The 17,955-nt window shown below is 43.3% G+C and overlaps 1 protein-coding gene across 4 annotated transcripts in view; it reads right to left on the bottom strand.

Annotated features, from left to right (window-relative positions):
* PARD3B (par-3 family cell polarity regulator beta) overlaps positions 1–15,067 on the bottom strand; it is a 1,043,826-nt gene extending 1,028,759 nt beyond the window's left edge. For all 4 annotated transcript variants that reach the window (XM_065880246.1, XM_065880249.1, XM_065880248.1 and 1 more), the window contains exon 1: positions 14,948–15,067. In XM_065880246.1, the coding sequence (XP_065736318.1) occupies positions 14,948–15,067 (120 nt within the window). The remainder of the gene's footprint in view (positions 1–14,947) is intronic.
* Positions 15,068–17,955: the final 2,888 nt, after the last annotated feature.

Raw genomic sequence — 17,955 nt, 5'->3', positions numbered from 1 at the left:
GAGAAATTGGAACCCTTGTGCACTGCTTGTGGGAATATCAAATGATGTAGCCACTATGGAAAAAATTATGGTGGTTCCTCAAGAAATTAAACATAAAACTACCATATAATCCAGCAATTCCATTTCTGGATATACACTCAAAAGAACTGAAAGCAAGTACTCAGATATTTGTACACCTATGTTCATAGAGCATATTCAAAATAGCCAAAAGGTAGAAGCAACCCAAGTGTCCATCAATGGATGAATAGATAAACAATGGATAAAACGTGGTATATACCTATAGTGGAAAAGAATCTAAAGCTCTACACCTGAAACTAACACAATATTGTACATCACCTATAATTCAGTAATTTTTTTAAAAAAATCAAGAAGCACACACAAAAAATGTGGTGTATGGTATATACATACAATGGACTATTATTAAAACCTAAAAAGGAAGGAAATTCTGATATAGGCTGCAACATACATGAACCTTGAAGACATTATGCTAAATGAAATAAGCCAGCCTCAAAGGACAAATGTTGTATGATTTCACTTACATGAGGTACCTAGAATAGTAAAATTCGAAGAGACAGAAGGTAGAATGGTGATTACCAGGGACTGGGGGAAAGGGAGAAATGGGGAGTTAATGTTTACTAGGTATGAAGTTTCAGTTTGGGAAGATGAAAAGGTTCTGGAGGTGGATGGTGGTGATGGATGCACAGCAATGTGAATGTACTTAATGCCACACAACTGTATATTTAAGAACAGTTAAAAAGATAAATTTTATGTTAGGTATATTTTACAACAATAAAAAATTCAACATATAAAAAAGGGGGATTAGAAAACCTCCTTCTTCAACCCACCACAGCTGTACTATCTAAACTTAAGGATATTTTTAAAAGATGAAACTGACACACCAGAGGTCTCTGATTCATAGAAGGGAAAACTCTACCAAAAGAAAAAAAAAAGGTGCAAAACTGTGAATAGACAAAAACATGAAAGTTATCATTTCTTCGACCTCAAAGATACTGGTAATTTACATTATTGTGTCTAATGCAACAGAACATTTTCAAATAGTTGTAGTATCATTTTGAAATTAAGTACCTAGAATTTAAAGAAAAAGGAAGTGAATATTTTTAAATGCAGGCATAATGAACATTTTAAAAGCCAAATATTTTAACAGCTTTTCAAACTAGAAATGAAAAAAGCTACTGAAGCACTTTACAGGGTAAGCTATTGTATTGCGTTAGCTAACTAAGAAAGCCTTATACAACTGAGATTGCTGAATGCCTACTGGATAAGTCAGTTAAAAAAAAATAAAATAAAATAAGGTATGACAGTGCCAGTTTCCAATGACACTGGAACTCCTCAAATGAAACATCTGGCTACAAATGTGAAGACTGAGTTAATATCCCACCTGCAGAATTGTACTTTTGTCTTACACATGGATTGATCTACAGGTGTAACTGAACTTGCTGTTTCTTTTGTATGAGATGACTACTTGGTGCTGATACTAACTGAAGAATTTTTTGGTATGTGAATGCCTGACAATAAACACTAGCACTGAAACAGTCAACATGTTGAATAACTTTTTGGAATCCCACAGTTTATCCTTGGAACAAGTATGTTGACACTTGCACTCCCGGTGCAAAGGCAGTGGTGGGTAAAATGGCAGGTGCCTTAGCTTGAATCAAGGCAGTAACAGTACTAGAAATCCCTGTATTCTTCAGTGTCACTCACTCATTTGCATTTTTTAAAAAAACAGTCAATTTAACTTAAGAATGCCCTTGACGAAGCAATAAAAATGTTATTAATTTTTGACCCTTGATTCACATCTTTTTGACACTGGATGTGAAGATTAGAAAGTCCACATAAAGCACTCCTGCATAATGACATGCAATGTTACCTCAGCAAAAGCACTCATGATTGATCGAGTTGAGTTGAACTAACTGTTTTTTTTCATGGAGCACCATTTTCATTTCAGAGAATGACCGACAGACAAACTATGATCATTCATACTTCACCTTTTGGCATTTTTCACATCAAGAACAAATGATGTGAACCTGAGCACTTCGTGGAAAACAAATGACTGTATTTGTTGCCAATAATAAAGGAAAAATTAAAATTTTAGAAAACTGTAACAACCACTGTGAGCTTGATAGTTTCCCAATACTTACACTTTTCTGATGAAATTGATGGTAATGTCAATGTATGTGGTTTTGAAATTGTGTAACTAAAGGTGCCAACGTTTGGGAGACTGGCATAACTCAGTGAACCAATGTTTTCCAAACGACCAATGTATGATGTTAGAACGTTGCACATGGATAGAAGATCTATTCAAAGTACAACACAAATGAATGAATTATAACAGAGTACAAAAATTTTCTTGGCGTGATTTCAGATTCCACATTACAACTAATCTTTAAAACCCTATTGAGGTGTCATCCCCATGATTATGTTATGTTATGTAAGATTCCGTCTTGCTAGCCATCATGCTTTAGAGATCCTCCTTGCTGGCTTGATGAAGTAATCAGCCAGGATGGGACGTTCCACATGATATGGAACTGCAAGTGATCTCTAGGAAAGGAAGGTGACCTCTAGGAGCTGAGAGCTCCAGCTCATAGCCAGTAAAAGCTAGGGCTTTCAGTCCTACAGCTACAAGGAATGAATTCTGCCAACCACCTGAGTGAGCTCAGAATCCAATTCTTTCCAGTCAAGCCTCCTGAGAATGCAGCCTAGCTTTCATCTCTATCGTAGCTGGTGAGACTCGAAGAAGAGGACTCGGCTAAGTGGTACCAAGGTTCCTGACCCATAGAAACTGTGATATGATAAATGTATGAGAAAGGAAGAAAAATGGAAACAAACCATCACTATCGTATCTACATGTAGCATAGAGAAAGCTTATCTATAAGCACCTGGAAAAGCTTTTAAAATGCTCCTCCTTCTTCCAGCTACTTATCTATGTGAGGCAGGATTTTCTTCATATATTTCAACCAAAACAACATATTGCAACAGACTGAACAAGCAAGCAGGCACATTTGAGAATCCAGCTATCTAATAAGCAAGCATCAAAGAGATTGGCAAAAACGTTACACGGTGCCACTCTTCTCAATAAATTTTTTCTTTTCCTTTGAAAAATATAGTTATTTTCATGACAACAAGTAATCTTGTGAAGGGATCGTTATCCTAAATCAATTAAATATATTTTTTAATTTCTCAGTTAATTTAATTTCTGATATGGTAAATATAGATAGGTACAATCCGCATAGAAAAGCTCTTTCAGGTCCTGTAAAACAGAAGAGTCAATAAGGGCGTTGAAACCAGCAAGTCTGAGAACTGCTGCAATGTATCTATTTCCTCTATCTCTGCTTCCATGCGTCTATTTCCTTTATCTCTCCCCCTCCCTTCTTCCATTTATCTAGATTTTATCCATTTTTCACATTGGGCCATTCCAGGCAACTGTGAGTTCTCTCCCTTAATGCGTGGAGAACTCATGTGGCCCCCTGGCTGTTGCTTTCTTTTCAGTAAGTATACACTTCTCTCCAACTGGATTGTGAAGCCCTGAAGGAAAGGGACTGTGTACAGCACAGAATAGGTGCTCAAAAACTCTCTAATTATACACTGAAGAGGAATTCAATTCATACAGGCCCCTGGGCTTCACCAATGCTGGAGGAAACCAGAACACAAAGGGCGTGGGATGAGGCGGGATTTAAGACAAACATGAGTCTCAATAAGGTACCTGAAGAGGCAGCTAAGAACAAGGGCATTGATACTGAAATGCAGTGAAAGTAGCAGCAAGTGATATCAGACCAAAAGACCTTTACTTTTCAATAAAACAGGAAGCAAGTTATCTGTGGACCATTTTGGAGCAAAAACTTGAGGAATAAAGAGAGCAACACTATGGGGAAGGCAACAGGGAATCAACAGAATTTTCTCAATGTCTTATTGTAAAAGCAGTGAAAATGCATTAAAATGCATTAAACTGAATAGCAATTGTTATGAACTGAACATAACAATTCAGCCCCGCCCCCCAAGGCTATGTTGAAGTCCCTTGGTACCTTGTGAATGTGACCTTATTTAGAAACAAGGTCTTACAGATGTAAATATCTTAAGTGAGGTCATTAGGGTGAGCCCTAATCTGATGTGATTTGTGTTTTTATAAGAAGAGAAGAGACCCAGAGGGAAGATGTAAAGATGAAGGTAGAGCCTGGAGTTATGCTGCCACAAGCTGAGGAATGTCTGGGCCCAAAAGAAGCTGGAAGGGGCAAGGAAGGCTCCTTTCTGGAGGCTTCCAAGGGGGCATGAGCCTGCCAACACATTGATTTTGAACCTCTAGGCTCCAGAGCTGCGAAAAAAAATTGGTTGTTTTAAGCCACCCAGTGAAAAAAAATTGGTTGTTTTAAGCCACCCGGTTTGGCCACCCAGCTTGTGGTACTTTGCCACTGTGGTCCTAGGAAACAAATACAGCAACAGAAGGCTTCAACTGTCCATAGTCACAGTCCCACGTAGCCCTCCCTGCTCACCCACAGACAAAAGTGAAAGAAAAGGCAGAAAGATCTGAAATGCAAATTTAGTAGCAGCAACCAAAAAAAAAGTTTTGTTTTGTTTTTTTTACTAGAGATTTCCGAAGTGCAGTTTTGTTTTTTTAAGGTTCTGGGAAAATGTCTCTGATCAAACACTGCTGTCAAAACTCAAGCCCACTGAATCTCTATAAATGTGCCTATAAATACAGACAAGGATTATTTATCCATCTTGCATTTCGTCAACCCTTTGCTACAAAAGGAAGTAATCCAGAACCTAATATTTAAAGTTACCAATACTATGACTATGTCATGATGAAAGAAATACGGGAGGGCAAGTGAAACTCTTTCAATTTCTCCAAGATTTTATCAAGCCACCTGCACTTCTGGGCCAAGGTGACTCTGAGCTCACGTGCCGGCCATTCACAAGTGTCAAGATCTTATAAATCTTATCTGTATGAGACACTTGGCATTAAAGCCCATAGACTGTAATTTAAACCCTTTTAACACATACCTGATGTTAGGAATTTATCTTCAGCCTCACACTTTATCTCAACCCAGAAAAACAATGGGACCCTGTGGAGATTTCTAGAGTCATCTGACTTGATGATCCATCCAGGATTCCCTAAACATCAGGTAGCCCCAGTGGTTTTCTAACTATGGTCCCTAACCCATTAGTGGGCAGTGAAATCAATTCGGTATCTCCCAACTTCATTTTTTAAAAAACAATAGAATAAAAAATAAGAGGGGATCATTTATAATAAGGGTAAGCATCCTCCTGAAACTTATTTCATTTGAATACATGTGTTGTTGGTACTGGGTCATAAAGAAAAAACCATTACTGCTGTATTTATCAGTCCATGTCCTGGCAGGAAACAGATGGTTCGCTCAAATTAGGCACTTAGAAGTTTAATAAAGAAACTATTTATAAAGGTTTGCCCAGGGTTAAGGGAAAACATTAAGGGATAGCACTCCTAAGTACTGAGGCCTTGCCATCACCTGGTACCCAAGGGGCCAGGGAAAGGAGTGGATGCAGTACAGCGGAGAGAGGCATGCAGGGAGGGCTGCCTGATGGGAGCTGTGTCCTTTGGTAAAGGGAAGCCGCCAACCCACAATGATGTGGCAAGAAGGGAGCTGCCTCGCGCTGGGACCTCTCCCATGGCTGACCCCAACTAGACACACCAGATAGCAAGAGAGTTTACACTGCTCAGCCTCCCAGGTCACAGGCGTGGGTCTGGAGGGGCAAACAGAGGGCTTTCAGCCACTGTGACTCCATCACAAAACTCTGGAAGCCACCAATATAGTTCACACCATCATCAACTCAGTCTGACCACTTTTACTTCTGGATGCCACATTTTTTCCACATCTGCCCTCAATCCCAATCTTGAATCAAGGCTCTAATCCAATGTCAAAACGCTGATGCAAAAGACTGGCGCTTTTATGAACTCATGATTTATGATCTCAGCTGGGCCCTCAAACACTCCCTGGCAAGCCTCTCATCCACGCTCAGCCTCCCACCTCTCCTACCCCCACCTACGGGGCTCCTGGAGGGCACAGACCGTGTCCCACTGGTCTCCGATCCCCAGGCCGCAATGCCTGGAATGCAGGTGGAGTCACTGAAGTGTCCATTAAGATCCCCAGGCCGCAATGCCTGGAATGCAGGTGGAGTCACTGAAGTGTCCATTAATGGTGAACAGGGAAGCCTCAGGCGGCTCCCTCTCCCTCATTTCCACCCATACTTCCCTTGCCACAGAGGGTCAGCTCCTAAGTCTCATTTCTTGGCCCCTGAAGTTTCCAAGCCCATTTCCTCTTCTGCTTCAATATGTCTAACCTCCACTTCCACAGCCAGGGTGTGGACCAGTTCTCCACCTCCAGTCCCAGCTCCCTTTGTCTCCATCCTCCAGGATAATCGACAGAGAAAAGAAAACCAAACACTATCACCACCCCACCCGGAGCGCCTCACTGGGTCCTCATGCTCTTAAGGCAGTCATAGCGAAGGCCTCCTGGCCTGGACCCGGCCTCCCCGTTATAGCCTCCTTCCTCCCCTTCCCTCCCACAGTCAGCCTGAGGAAACTTTCCATAATGCCATTCTCTTCCCACACCCCCCGGAAACCTGGTACACCTTCAGTCAGAGGCAGACTGCTTCTCTCTCCCATCCTGTCTCTCCAGTACCCTCCTCACCCTTACTGCCCTGCAGATGTCCGTTCCCTTCCCAGGTATAACTCCCAGTGAAACTGGCATGACTTCCCCATCTCTCCCTGCTCCAAAGTCAATGTCAACCACTCCCTCTGTCCACCACCCCAGGGCCCCTCTACCACACTGTGTTGCTTATTTACATTCTTTTCTCTGCCCTTTTAGTCTGTAAAACTGATGGAGCAGGGACTATGCCTTATTTTATGCTGTATCTCCAGCACAAAACACAATGCTTGACCCAATGTCACTCCGTAAAATCTTCTCTGAAGTGACATTTGGATTGTTAAAAGCAACTGTAGCAAAGCATCCACTACTGGGGGCTCTGACTAAGCCCTCGCTGAATACGCGACATACTTTTTCAAGTAAGAGGTTGCAGTCATTACCCATCATTCTTAAGTCAGGTTCCCCACTATCTCCACATCCCTTCCCCAAAATAGGCCATCTATCTATAAATAGGGAAGAGTACAAATTATGTCTAGATATCCCTTGTCAGAAGCCCATCTTTGCTTAGAGGTTACTCTTTCTAGGGTTCGTGTCTATAAATAAAAAGAACAGTAGCGAGACTTGCTCTAAATCTCCCTAAAAAGGTTTCAGAAGTCTATTATCAGAGCTCCCCACATACCCTTAACTTCTGCCTCAAATGAAGCAATAGAATGCGTCTGATCATTTCCCCTGCCAGTGTGGTTCTCTGGTCTTGCTGAGAGTGGTTTAGCCAAAGAGTTGCAGACATCTCTTCTGTTACCTGCCTCCATCACCAAGTGATGCCCCACCAGCTCCTCCTCCAGGGCCCAGGACCACCTGATGAGTTTAAGAGCCTCACCCGAGGCAGAGGACACGCGCAGGACGGGGCGTATTTACCTGGATGATACTTGGCACTGCATCTGATAGAGACTAACTTTAGAGTGAAACCTTTTTAAACATCCTGTCCTCTTGGTATCCCACAATTCCATCTCATTGCAACCCAAAGAGCGAGAGTCCGGCAATCAAAAGAACAGTGGGGCCCCGAGATGGGAGGCAGACCTCATTCGGCAGCCCCAAGATGCAGATACAGTGCCTTTCAAAAATAATGGATCCGGACTTCCCTGGTGGCGCAGTCGTTGACAGTCCGCCTGCCGATGCAGGGGACATGGGTCCGTGCCCCGGTCCGTGAGGATCCCACATGCCGCAGAGCGGCTGGGCCCGTGAGCCATGGCCACTGAGCCTGAACGTCCGGAGCCTGTGCTCCGCAACGGGAGAGACCACAACAGTGAGATGCCCACGTACCGCAAAAAAAAAATAACGGATCCACCCAAATTGAGATAGTCCACAATCATTTTTAAAATCCACATGAAATTAATGAATAAAATGCTGAAAATCAAACATTGTTCAAATATATGGGACAGCATGGCACAAATCTTCATGAAACAAAAACATATGATGTTCCTTCACTGACAATCCAGAACTGCCAAGTACTCAGTCTCAAAACTCTACAAAGTGTCAGAATTTGAAGCTGTTATTAAAGACAATCAGTGTGGCAGATATAATGGACCACTAAACTACTGCCTACAGCACATGTGGATGTGATGAGGTATCGGAAGATAATCAAGAGAAAAGTTGCATTTAGACTTTCTTTTTAAAACTACACCACAAATAAAGATTTCAAACTTACAAAACATTGTGTTGAATACAAGGTCATTTTCATTTTTGTGAAAGAAAACGATGTGAAATTTGATATAATTTAACGAGCATCTCTGGTATACATACTATATATCAGGTACTGTGCTAAAAATTGGGATAGGAAAATAAATAAGACTCATTCTTTGTTCTTGAATAGTCCACAGTAGAGTAAGGGAGACAAAATGATTGCAGTATGTGGCAGAGCCCAGCTAGTCGCTCTCCTATGTCCAAGGGGACTACTTTCCCAGACCGTTGCATCTAGACGGTGCACATGGCCGGTCTCACCAGTAGCGCGCTGACACAAAAGTGATGTCTGCCACTTCCAGGCCAGACCCCACGCCTCCTGTGGCATCCTCCACACTCTCTTTGTTCATCAGTTAGCACAGTGCAGGGGATCTGCAGAAAATGCCAAAGCCAAAAGGAACAGTGGGCAGCTGGTTGTATGGGTCAGAGCCCGCACCTTCCGCCCAGAAAGAGAACCCTTTGCTGGGATAAACCACTGTCCTTCAGGGGCTGTCTATTAAGTTGCTAGACCCGGACCAATAGACAGTATAATGTAAGATGTAGTTTTCAAAACGAAAGCACAGCATAGGGAGCTCTAGGAACACAAGAATGTGGCCCCCCAAGTGATGGTGACGGGGAAAGGGAGGGAGGGAATTCCTAGAGAAAAGGCAACTGGAGACTCATCCCAAAAGATGAGCAGGATTTACCTGGGGTGGGGGAAAATGTGACAGAATACTATGTTGCACGTACGAATTTAAAGGGTACAAAGGAATAGAGAAGATACTGGACCGGTAAGCAAAGTGGGTTTTCACCTAAAAGCAATGTAGAGCCATTCAAATATTCCCAGCAATACTCCAGACATGATCAGATTTGCAGCTGTGAAGTCCTCAATGGAGAACAGTTTGGAAGAGTTGGGAGCTAGGAAAGGCAGAAAGGCCAGTTACTGGTCTGCTGCAGTTCCCCATGGTAGGAATGAGAAACGCAAGGTTTGGTGCAAAAAAGAGGAAGCAGATCAAAGAGGCAGCATGTAGAAGCATCAAAGGAACTTTCTGACCAACTAGACAAGTGGTAGAATATGGAGGATGAGAGGTCATCAAGGAATGAAGGATTTCCAGGTTTCTGGATTAGATAACCAGGTGAATGGTGGCACCAGAAATGGAGAAACAGGCTCCAGAAGAATGCAGAGAAGCAGATGTACAGAGAACAGGCTGGGCTTGAACTGTACGTGGGACATCAAGGAAGTGAAGTCCACAGGCTGGTGGATATTGAGTTCTATAGTAAGTACAAGGCTAGGGGTGTGTGCTTGAGGGTAGCTGAAGCCATGGAATGGATGAGATCCGACTGAAAGAAAGGCCAGAACCCTGAGCCGCCAGCACAAAAGGAAACAGTATTGAGAGCACCTGCAAAGACAAAGAAGAGAAAGACATGTTTAAAAATCCTGGAGGGGCTTCCTTGGTGGGGCAGTGGTTGAGAGTCCGCCTGCCAATGCAGGGGACACGGGTTCGTGCCCCGGTCCGGGAGGATCCCACATGCCGCGGAGCGGCTGGGCCCGTGAGCCATGGCCTCTGAGCCTGCGCGTCTGGAGCCTGTGCTCCGCAACAGGAGGGGCCACGGCAGTGGGAGGCCCGTGTACGGGGGAAAAAAAAAAAAAAAGCCTGGAAAGCTCATGGGTAAAGAGAGTTTTAAAAGATGAGGTATCATCAAAAATAAGGACTGAAAAGTAACCATGGGTTTTAGCTGTCAGATCTTAATAATCTTGTTGAGAGCATTTTAGCTGGAGAATAACTTATACTCAGCTATTGGGAAAGGTAATAATGGAGACTAGAGCATAATTATTCCTTCTATGAGGTGTCCTCAGCTCCAGGTGATGGTTGCCATGTGGGAAAGTAAAGCCCAGTATTCTCAGGGCTTCTGGTTGTTTTTTCCCTAAAAGAAGACAGAACTCTGGATTTTTCCATGAAATCTCAAAATATTTAAACATGGCAACTAAGTCAAAATATAACACTGAGCAGAACTTAAAAAACATGTCTGTGGGTCATAGCAGGCCCCAGGAGCCCTGTGTTTGCAAACTCAGAGGCTGCTCAATGCAAGTCAAGTAACAGAACCAAAACCAAGTTAGAAACATGTGCCTTGTTGATGGTGAGTCAGTCCTATCCACATGCTGGAAAGAATATCTAGTCCACACATTGGGAGAGGAGAGAACTGAATAGGAAATAAAGCACTCTAGTCAGTCAGTGCCCAATAAACTTGAAAAGCATTCTGGGAATCCAGTGTGGTATACATCTAGCTTATGTGTACAGGAAACTTAAAATCTGGAAACGAGACATCCAAAGCTGAAAAATTCAGGAATTCAAGAATTCTAATTTATTCCTCCAGGTTAGTCCCATACAATATCATACCAGATTCTCGTTACTGCACAGATTCTTACATTGATCTCACAGTTCATCAATAAAGATAATTGCTCTTATCTTCATTCAGATCCAGGAAGCTGATCTCAACTTGCAAAACAAACAAATTATTCCAAATATCTGAATACAGAGGAGATACATTTTGAAAGTCAATCAGATGTTTCTTTACTTAAAAAAAAAAACTATCCTCATACATACAGATCCGCAAATCTTCTTAAAAATTCCATCATACCCACTACCCCATGAACTCAACGTTCATATTATCTCATTCAACTCCTGAACTCACACACACACACTATACACTCATTTACACTTTTGTTACTAAACAAATCTCTCCCTTATTTACTTACATATAAAATGAATGTTCAATTTAATAAGTTATTTGAGCACCTGCTGTGAGAATTCATTCAGGGTAGGAGTGGAAAGACAGTTGCTAATAACAGGTTGGTCCATAGGCGTCTAAGACATAGTATCTGCCATCAAATGAGTTTAATAATCAAATTAGTTCAGTGATACCAAAAGATTAGTGGTAGTAGATTAGTGGCTCTCAATCCTGGCTGGGCATTTGTATCATCTGGACTTTTTTTTTTTTTTTTTAAATACCTATGCCCATTCCAAACCCACTGAATGAGGATCTTAGAGAAAGGGACTCAGGCATTTGTATTATTTAAAATGTTAAATGTTAAAATTAGAGGTAACTAATGATCACCCAGGGTTGAGAGCCCTGCAGGATACGGCTCAATTACCCATTCATCTGTGACACGTAATTTTGATGATTAATTAACTAATTACTCAATGATCCCCACCTTGACTACTTAAGACCATCTCCTCTCCACTAACTACTTAACTGAACTGGATTTACAGCCTTGGACAATGACAAACTACCAGGCTCCAAAGACAAGCCACCCCATAATTCTTGCCCCTTGGTCAATTCACCTCACCAGGAGAGTTCATCAAATGGCAGGGAGGGGGAGGCCACAGGAACCTCAAAGTCCCAGATTTCAGAACATAATTAAAGCCTTCCCCAAAGCTCCCTCCGTCTCTTCAGCATCTTACCTACTTCTGGCCTTATCTGATGCTGATTCAGCTGGCTCCCCACATTCCACAAATACCAGTTTCCTTTGTTTCTTCTCAGTTGGAGGTGGCTACTTCTCTGCTGCTGCCCACAAAATCCAGAATGGCTTCCTTGGGCTTCACTTACCTTTCAGAGTGTACAAACCTCAACTCTATCCTCAATCTTGACATCTGCCTTTCTCCCATCTAAATTATTCAGGGCCCCGGAAGAAACGGGCTTAATTTACATTCATGTTCCCGCTAAACTTGTTTCTTTACCTCTTTACCCCTCTACCTGTATATCTCAGAGATCTTACCCAATTTTTCCATTTGTAATTAGACTGAGGAAGATCCTACATACTTGATGCAAATCCTGCAATACTTGTCACAGAAATTAGACTTCTCCCTATAACATAGAGACCTATACTGTAAAAGATAAAATCAAGAGGAGTTTGTGGATGTCCCATCCCTTTGCAAGAAACACAACTGCTATCATTAGGTTGACAGGTTACTGCAGCAGTTTGTAGATGGAATCGTCTTTTTAAAACAAACTCTAAAAAAATAAATTAGATAAATTACACTGCATAATGACCTACTAGCGTGTGTATTAATGACTGAGAGTAAGGACCTGGAGACATAGTTCCTGGGTTCAAATCCCAATTCCACCATGCACTAGTCATATTTCTGTGTTTCTTTTTCCCCCATCTGTAAAATGGGGATATTAGTACCTAGGTTATGGAGTCAGTCATTTAATATATGTAAGGCACCTAGAACAGTGCCTGCACCAAGTAAGCACAATTCATGTTTGTTGTTGTGTTATTACTACTGAGTAAGAGCTTAAAACTTTGCTGTCCAGGGAAACAAGCCTTTTAAATCTTTCACCTATTTAAAGACATTGAATTTATGCCAAACTGTTTTCCAAATTGAATTTTGACATTTCTGGTCTTTTCCCATCATTTTCTAAATTAAATGGATAAAAGCATGGAATTTATCAGAGTATTTCTTGACATTTTAGTTCCATTAGGAATACCATTTAATATTAGTTAAGCCTTGTTATGATTACAATGCTATTTAAAATGAAACTATGAGAGAGGAATATTTTGGGAAGGAAAAACATCACTTGCCAGTTATTAAATTGAGATTTTAAAAGCCGAAGAAGGGAGGGAGAATTTTTAAGTTGCAGATGGCCTTTAAATGTCACATTCACCAATATATAAACGTAAACACAGAAAAATGTAATGTCTGGTAATAACAGTAAACTGATCAATACAATTATATTATGGGATATGTGATATTATAAATTATACTTTCAGTCCAGAATATCAATAGCTTTTTAACACCTTTTAAGATCAAATTACAATGCATTAAATATCATACAGTTAGTTCCCCATGTGTTATTTATAAGCTTATAGCTTACTTCTATTACTTGGACAGCTCCAAGTATTAAACTTCTAAATATACAAAGTTTTAGAGATAAATTATTTTTAATAACAATTAAAAATAAGTTTATCATCTCAATAAAGCAACCCTTCAATGAGATCTACTTTAATAATTTGCCTAGAATAACACTGTTAGGTTTAACCCTAGCTTACTTTAGGGAAATATGATTTCAAGGACAACTGGTTACTTGTGTAAACCTCAGTTTTCAACTGGATTACACAATATAATCAGTACACTACTGTAACAATGGAAGAAAAACCATTGGGTAAATACTCATACAGTCATACAGGCCACTTTGATTATTTTCTCTCTCTGCCTCAATTCCATTAGTAAAGAGTCCAGCTTCTGAGATTATATTTTAGATATTAACAGATCATTCACTATGCTCTTCTCCAACTCTTGGCTGTTCAAGGCAACATACACATGTATTTATCCAGGGTGGAATTTTTTCCTATATAATAATTCTTAGTGGAGGCACAGAGGTGCAAGAGATTTTCTTAAAAGCCTCAACTATATATTTAGAAGAAACACAATTACTTTTATGCCTTGCATAACCTAAAAGACATTAAAAGAAATTACATCTTTCCATTCTCGAAACTGGCCAACTCACCATTTCGACAGTTCTCACAGCACGAGAACAAATATTAAGAGAATCATTGGCCTCTAAAGCAAGAGTTTATGACTTGTCCTGTTTGAGGAGGATTTGGGGCGAACAAGATATCCCATTTGAGGATTCAAAAAAATAAAAAGATGCTCTTGGATGCCTTCATTTAAAATTTCCATTAAAGAAGAAACAGAGGCCCAGCATGTTACCCAAAAATACGAGTTTCAGAGGCCAGCTAGGTCTTCTGAACATTTAAGCGTGCACTGCACACTTAAAAACACTCTTCCAGAGTTCCACTTAATTTTCACTTGCTCCTGACTTCAGGGACAGAGCTGGGGACACTCTTTGTCATCATTTCAATAGTCACCCGGGACCTGACACAGCCCACACACTTAGTAAATGTTGATAGACTGTGTGGTGTTAAAGTAAAAATAGCAAAGTGCAGACTGGTGTAAGCACACAGCATCCTTCCACCTGAGCTCCTGCCTCAGTCACTGAGGGAAACCAGCTCACGGGGCTAAAATTCCAAGGGCTACATCAGTTATAACTTCCGAGTATCTGATACTTGAACCAATCAACTTTCTAACCCAAAGAGTAGGCGTAGGGCGGGCCTTAGCAGGTCAAAAATCACACCTGAGGTTAGCAGCACCTTCAAGCGTTCCCTTGAGATCTGTTCGCTCAAACAACTTCTAAAGCAGTGCTTGTCAAACTTCAGTGGTCAGTGCAATCACCTGAGAGCTTGTTTTAAAGCAGACTCTGAAGCCGTGGGCTTGGACTGGGTCACCAGATGGTGCCTTTCTAACGAGCCCCCGAGTGATTTTCATGCTGCGGTACCCACGCCACCCTTGGACAAGCAAGGCCCACAAACGCCCATAAACGCCCAGGTCAGTTATATTAGCAACATCCAGAAGTTGCGGCCACAGGTTGTGAAAACTCAGGTCGCCCAGGTGCTCTGCGTCCCCCAAGCGTCGCCACCCTGTCCTCGGGGCACCTGGCAGGTGCCGAGGCCGCGGAGCGCTCCCGGGGAGCCCGCTCGCAGCCGCGCCCCCTCCTCTGCCCCTCCCGCGCGCTCCCCGCGCCGCGCCCACCTTCTCCCGGGTCTTCAGGTACCGCTGCAGCGCCTGCTGCGTGAGCTCCCGGACGTGCAGCTGGCCCTCCTTGCAGGGCACCACGATGCCGGTCCTGCCGAAGCACACGGTCACTTTCATCCTGGCCCCCGGCGACCACGCCGGGCTGGGCCGGGCCGAACAGGTGTCTGGGCCGGCCGGCGTGGCCCCACTCTCGGGGGCCGCCGGGCGCGGGAGGGCACAGAGACCCCGGGGCGCCTCTCCCCGGCGCCCCTCAGGGCCGGGGGCTCGCAGCAGAACCCCTTCGCCCTGGGCAGGCGGCCGCCGGCGGGCGGGAGTCGGAGAGGAGGCGGCAGCGGGGAGGGCTACCTCCCAGGTGGCGGGGGGCCGGGGACGCCGCGGTCCAGGGGCCCGGCTGCTCCTCCCGCTCCTGCTCCGGCGCGGGCCCGGCCCAGGCGGCTGCTACCCGCCCGCCAAAGCGAAACTGCCGGCCCGGCCCGGCCCTGGCCCTGGCCCTGGCGCTGGCCCTGGCGGCGGCGGCGGCGGCGGCGGCGGCGGGGCCGGCCCCAGGCCCCGGGCTGGAGTGGGCGGCGGCGGCGGCTCGCGGGGCCGGAGTTGGGAGGAAACTTTTGCGCCGGCTCCCAACTCCTCCGCGGCGCGCCTCACTCTGGGCTCCCGCGGCCCCAGGGCCAGCCTGGGCCCGGCTCTTAAAGGGGCCGCGGCGCTCCCCGGGCCTCGCAGTACACTCGGCGGTTCGGGGCGGGGGCCGTGCGGGGCGGTAACCGGAGCCCGGAGACTTCGTCCCCTCCGTCGGTCTCTCCCTGACTCTGTCCCTCCCGCACACACATGGAGCTCTAGGGAATTGTAACGGGACCTCAGAGCTTCTCACCGGGGGATTGAAACCGGATCTCATAAAGCACACTCGAGGGAATAGCTGGGAGACTGCAGAGCTACACCCTTAAAACTAGGGGATTGGAGTAAGATTCTTGGAGAGCCCGGGAGCAGGTGCTTCTCGCCACGCCCACCAAAAATACCCCGAGGCTTGAAGGCTCACAGGTACTGTGCTGCTAGGGTGGCCACAGGGCCTGTTAGGAACTTAGTCTGAAGCACAGCGTCGCATCTGCCCCCTGAAACTCTTTGATGGTAAAAATGAAGGGATTCTTGGAGGCAACGTGGCAGTGGAAACGGTTCCTTTTACGGAGAACACTCAGTTTTCCCCCCAGAGGTCACATCCCAGACCCAGTTATGATGGCGTATGTTCACATATATCCTTCTGAAATGTGCTTCCTGTTGTGCATTTGACTAGAAAAAAAAACATTTCAACACGTTTAGGCTCATGATTTGGCAGGTGTGTATCCATCACCAATTGAAATTGACATATCTGGGGGGGGAAAAATGAACAAATAACATCTGTACCATTTTTAGCTCACACATGAATGAGCTCCTTTGAGCCTAACAATAACCCTGTATTATTCTTCCCGTTTCATCGTGAAGAACAGTACCCAGGGGGGTTAAGGGAATGAGCTGACTATGGAGTTAGTTATGCTAAGAGGAACTCTGGTTCTTCCAACGCTGAATCCCTGGTCTCCCCACACAGTTTTCTTCACAATCCAGCTCACTCAACAAGTTCCTCAGGGCTACATCATGTATTTCTCTAAAAAAGAGATTTGTTCCAATGTCAAGATGCACTTAAATTGAATTTGAATTGCCTAGGACAGTATAATAAAGCACAGGAGATTAAATTTATGGGCTCATGGGCTTTCACTTTTAAATTTTTTAAATTCATTCATACATGCCATATATATGTGTGTGTGTGTGTGTGTATATATATATATATATATATATATACACACACACACACACACAAATACATGGTCTTCTATGTACAGGGCCTTATATAAGGTCAATGGCATCAAAGAAAATCATGTGGACCAAGAAGTTGATTTGAAAAAGATGTATATTAGTATTAATTTGGTTGCAAATCCAATACAAACTAATTTAAATAAACTAAAGACAGGACCTATTTCCTTATAAAATCAGAAAAGCCAAAGCTCACTCCTTTGAGGCAAGATTGAATCCAGAAACTCAAACAAAGTCCTCAAGAGGCGTTTCTCTCCATCTGTTGGCTCTGTGTTCCTCCTCCGTGTTGTCTCCATTCTCAGACAAGCTCTCCCCAGAGGAGGCAAAGATGGCCACCCCCAGTGTTTCAGGTTTACACAGCCTTAAAGCCAGCCATCTCAGACATCAATGAGCCTTTTCCTGGTGAGGACTTGCATATCCAAGCTTAAGTCACATACTCTCTCTCTGGCGAGAGGAATGCAGCATTTATTGGCCACGCCTGATTCACTTGCCACTAAATCATATGGTGAACCCCAACAGATGAGACAAAAAAAAGAACATTTAGCCATGACAAAATATAAGCTTGCTTCCCACCCTCAAAAGTCTTATAGATAGTAGAGGCAACAAGGCCTACAGATGTGAGAAGTTAAATAGAAACTACAAAACAACAATGAACGTGATAATTCTACTGAACATTATTGATTTAGATACATGCTAGGCACTGTTCTAAGTGAAGATAGATATAGATAGCTATTACATATGTACATGTATATACATACATGTATATGTATGCATCATGTTATGTATCTACATCTTATTTTCCTTTGCAATAACCTTATAAGAGAGATGCTTTTGTTATCTTCCTTTTAGAGATGAGGGAACTGAGACCAAGGAAGGTTAAGATCACATTTCTTAGAAAGCAGTGGAGACCAGATTAAAACCCAGGGTATCTGACTCCAGAATCTTCATAGTAATGGCTATGCTGATCTTACATGGGAAGTACCAAATGAGCAGGGCTAACAAATACCAATGCAGGGCATTCATATGTGACACTTTTAATATTGGGTATTATATGGACATGTAGAATGGTACAGAGCAAAAATTCTTAGCTGATGAGATAAACTTGCATGTAACCATTCTTTAATGCTTCATGGCTTTTTTTCTTCTTCTTCTTCACACTTGATCCAGAC

This window comes from Phocoena phocoena, chromosome 7 (assembly GCF_963924675.1).
Source record: "Phocoena phocoena chromosome 7, mPhoPho1.1, whole genome shotgun sequence".
In the NCBI taxonomy this organism is placed as follows: domain Eukaryota; kingdom Metazoa; phylum Chordata; class Mammalia; order Artiodactyla; family Phocoenidae; genus Phocoena; species Phocoena phocoena.
The sequence above is the reverse complement of the archived record's forward strand: the minus strand, read 5'-3'. Positions and strand labels throughout refer to the sequence as shown.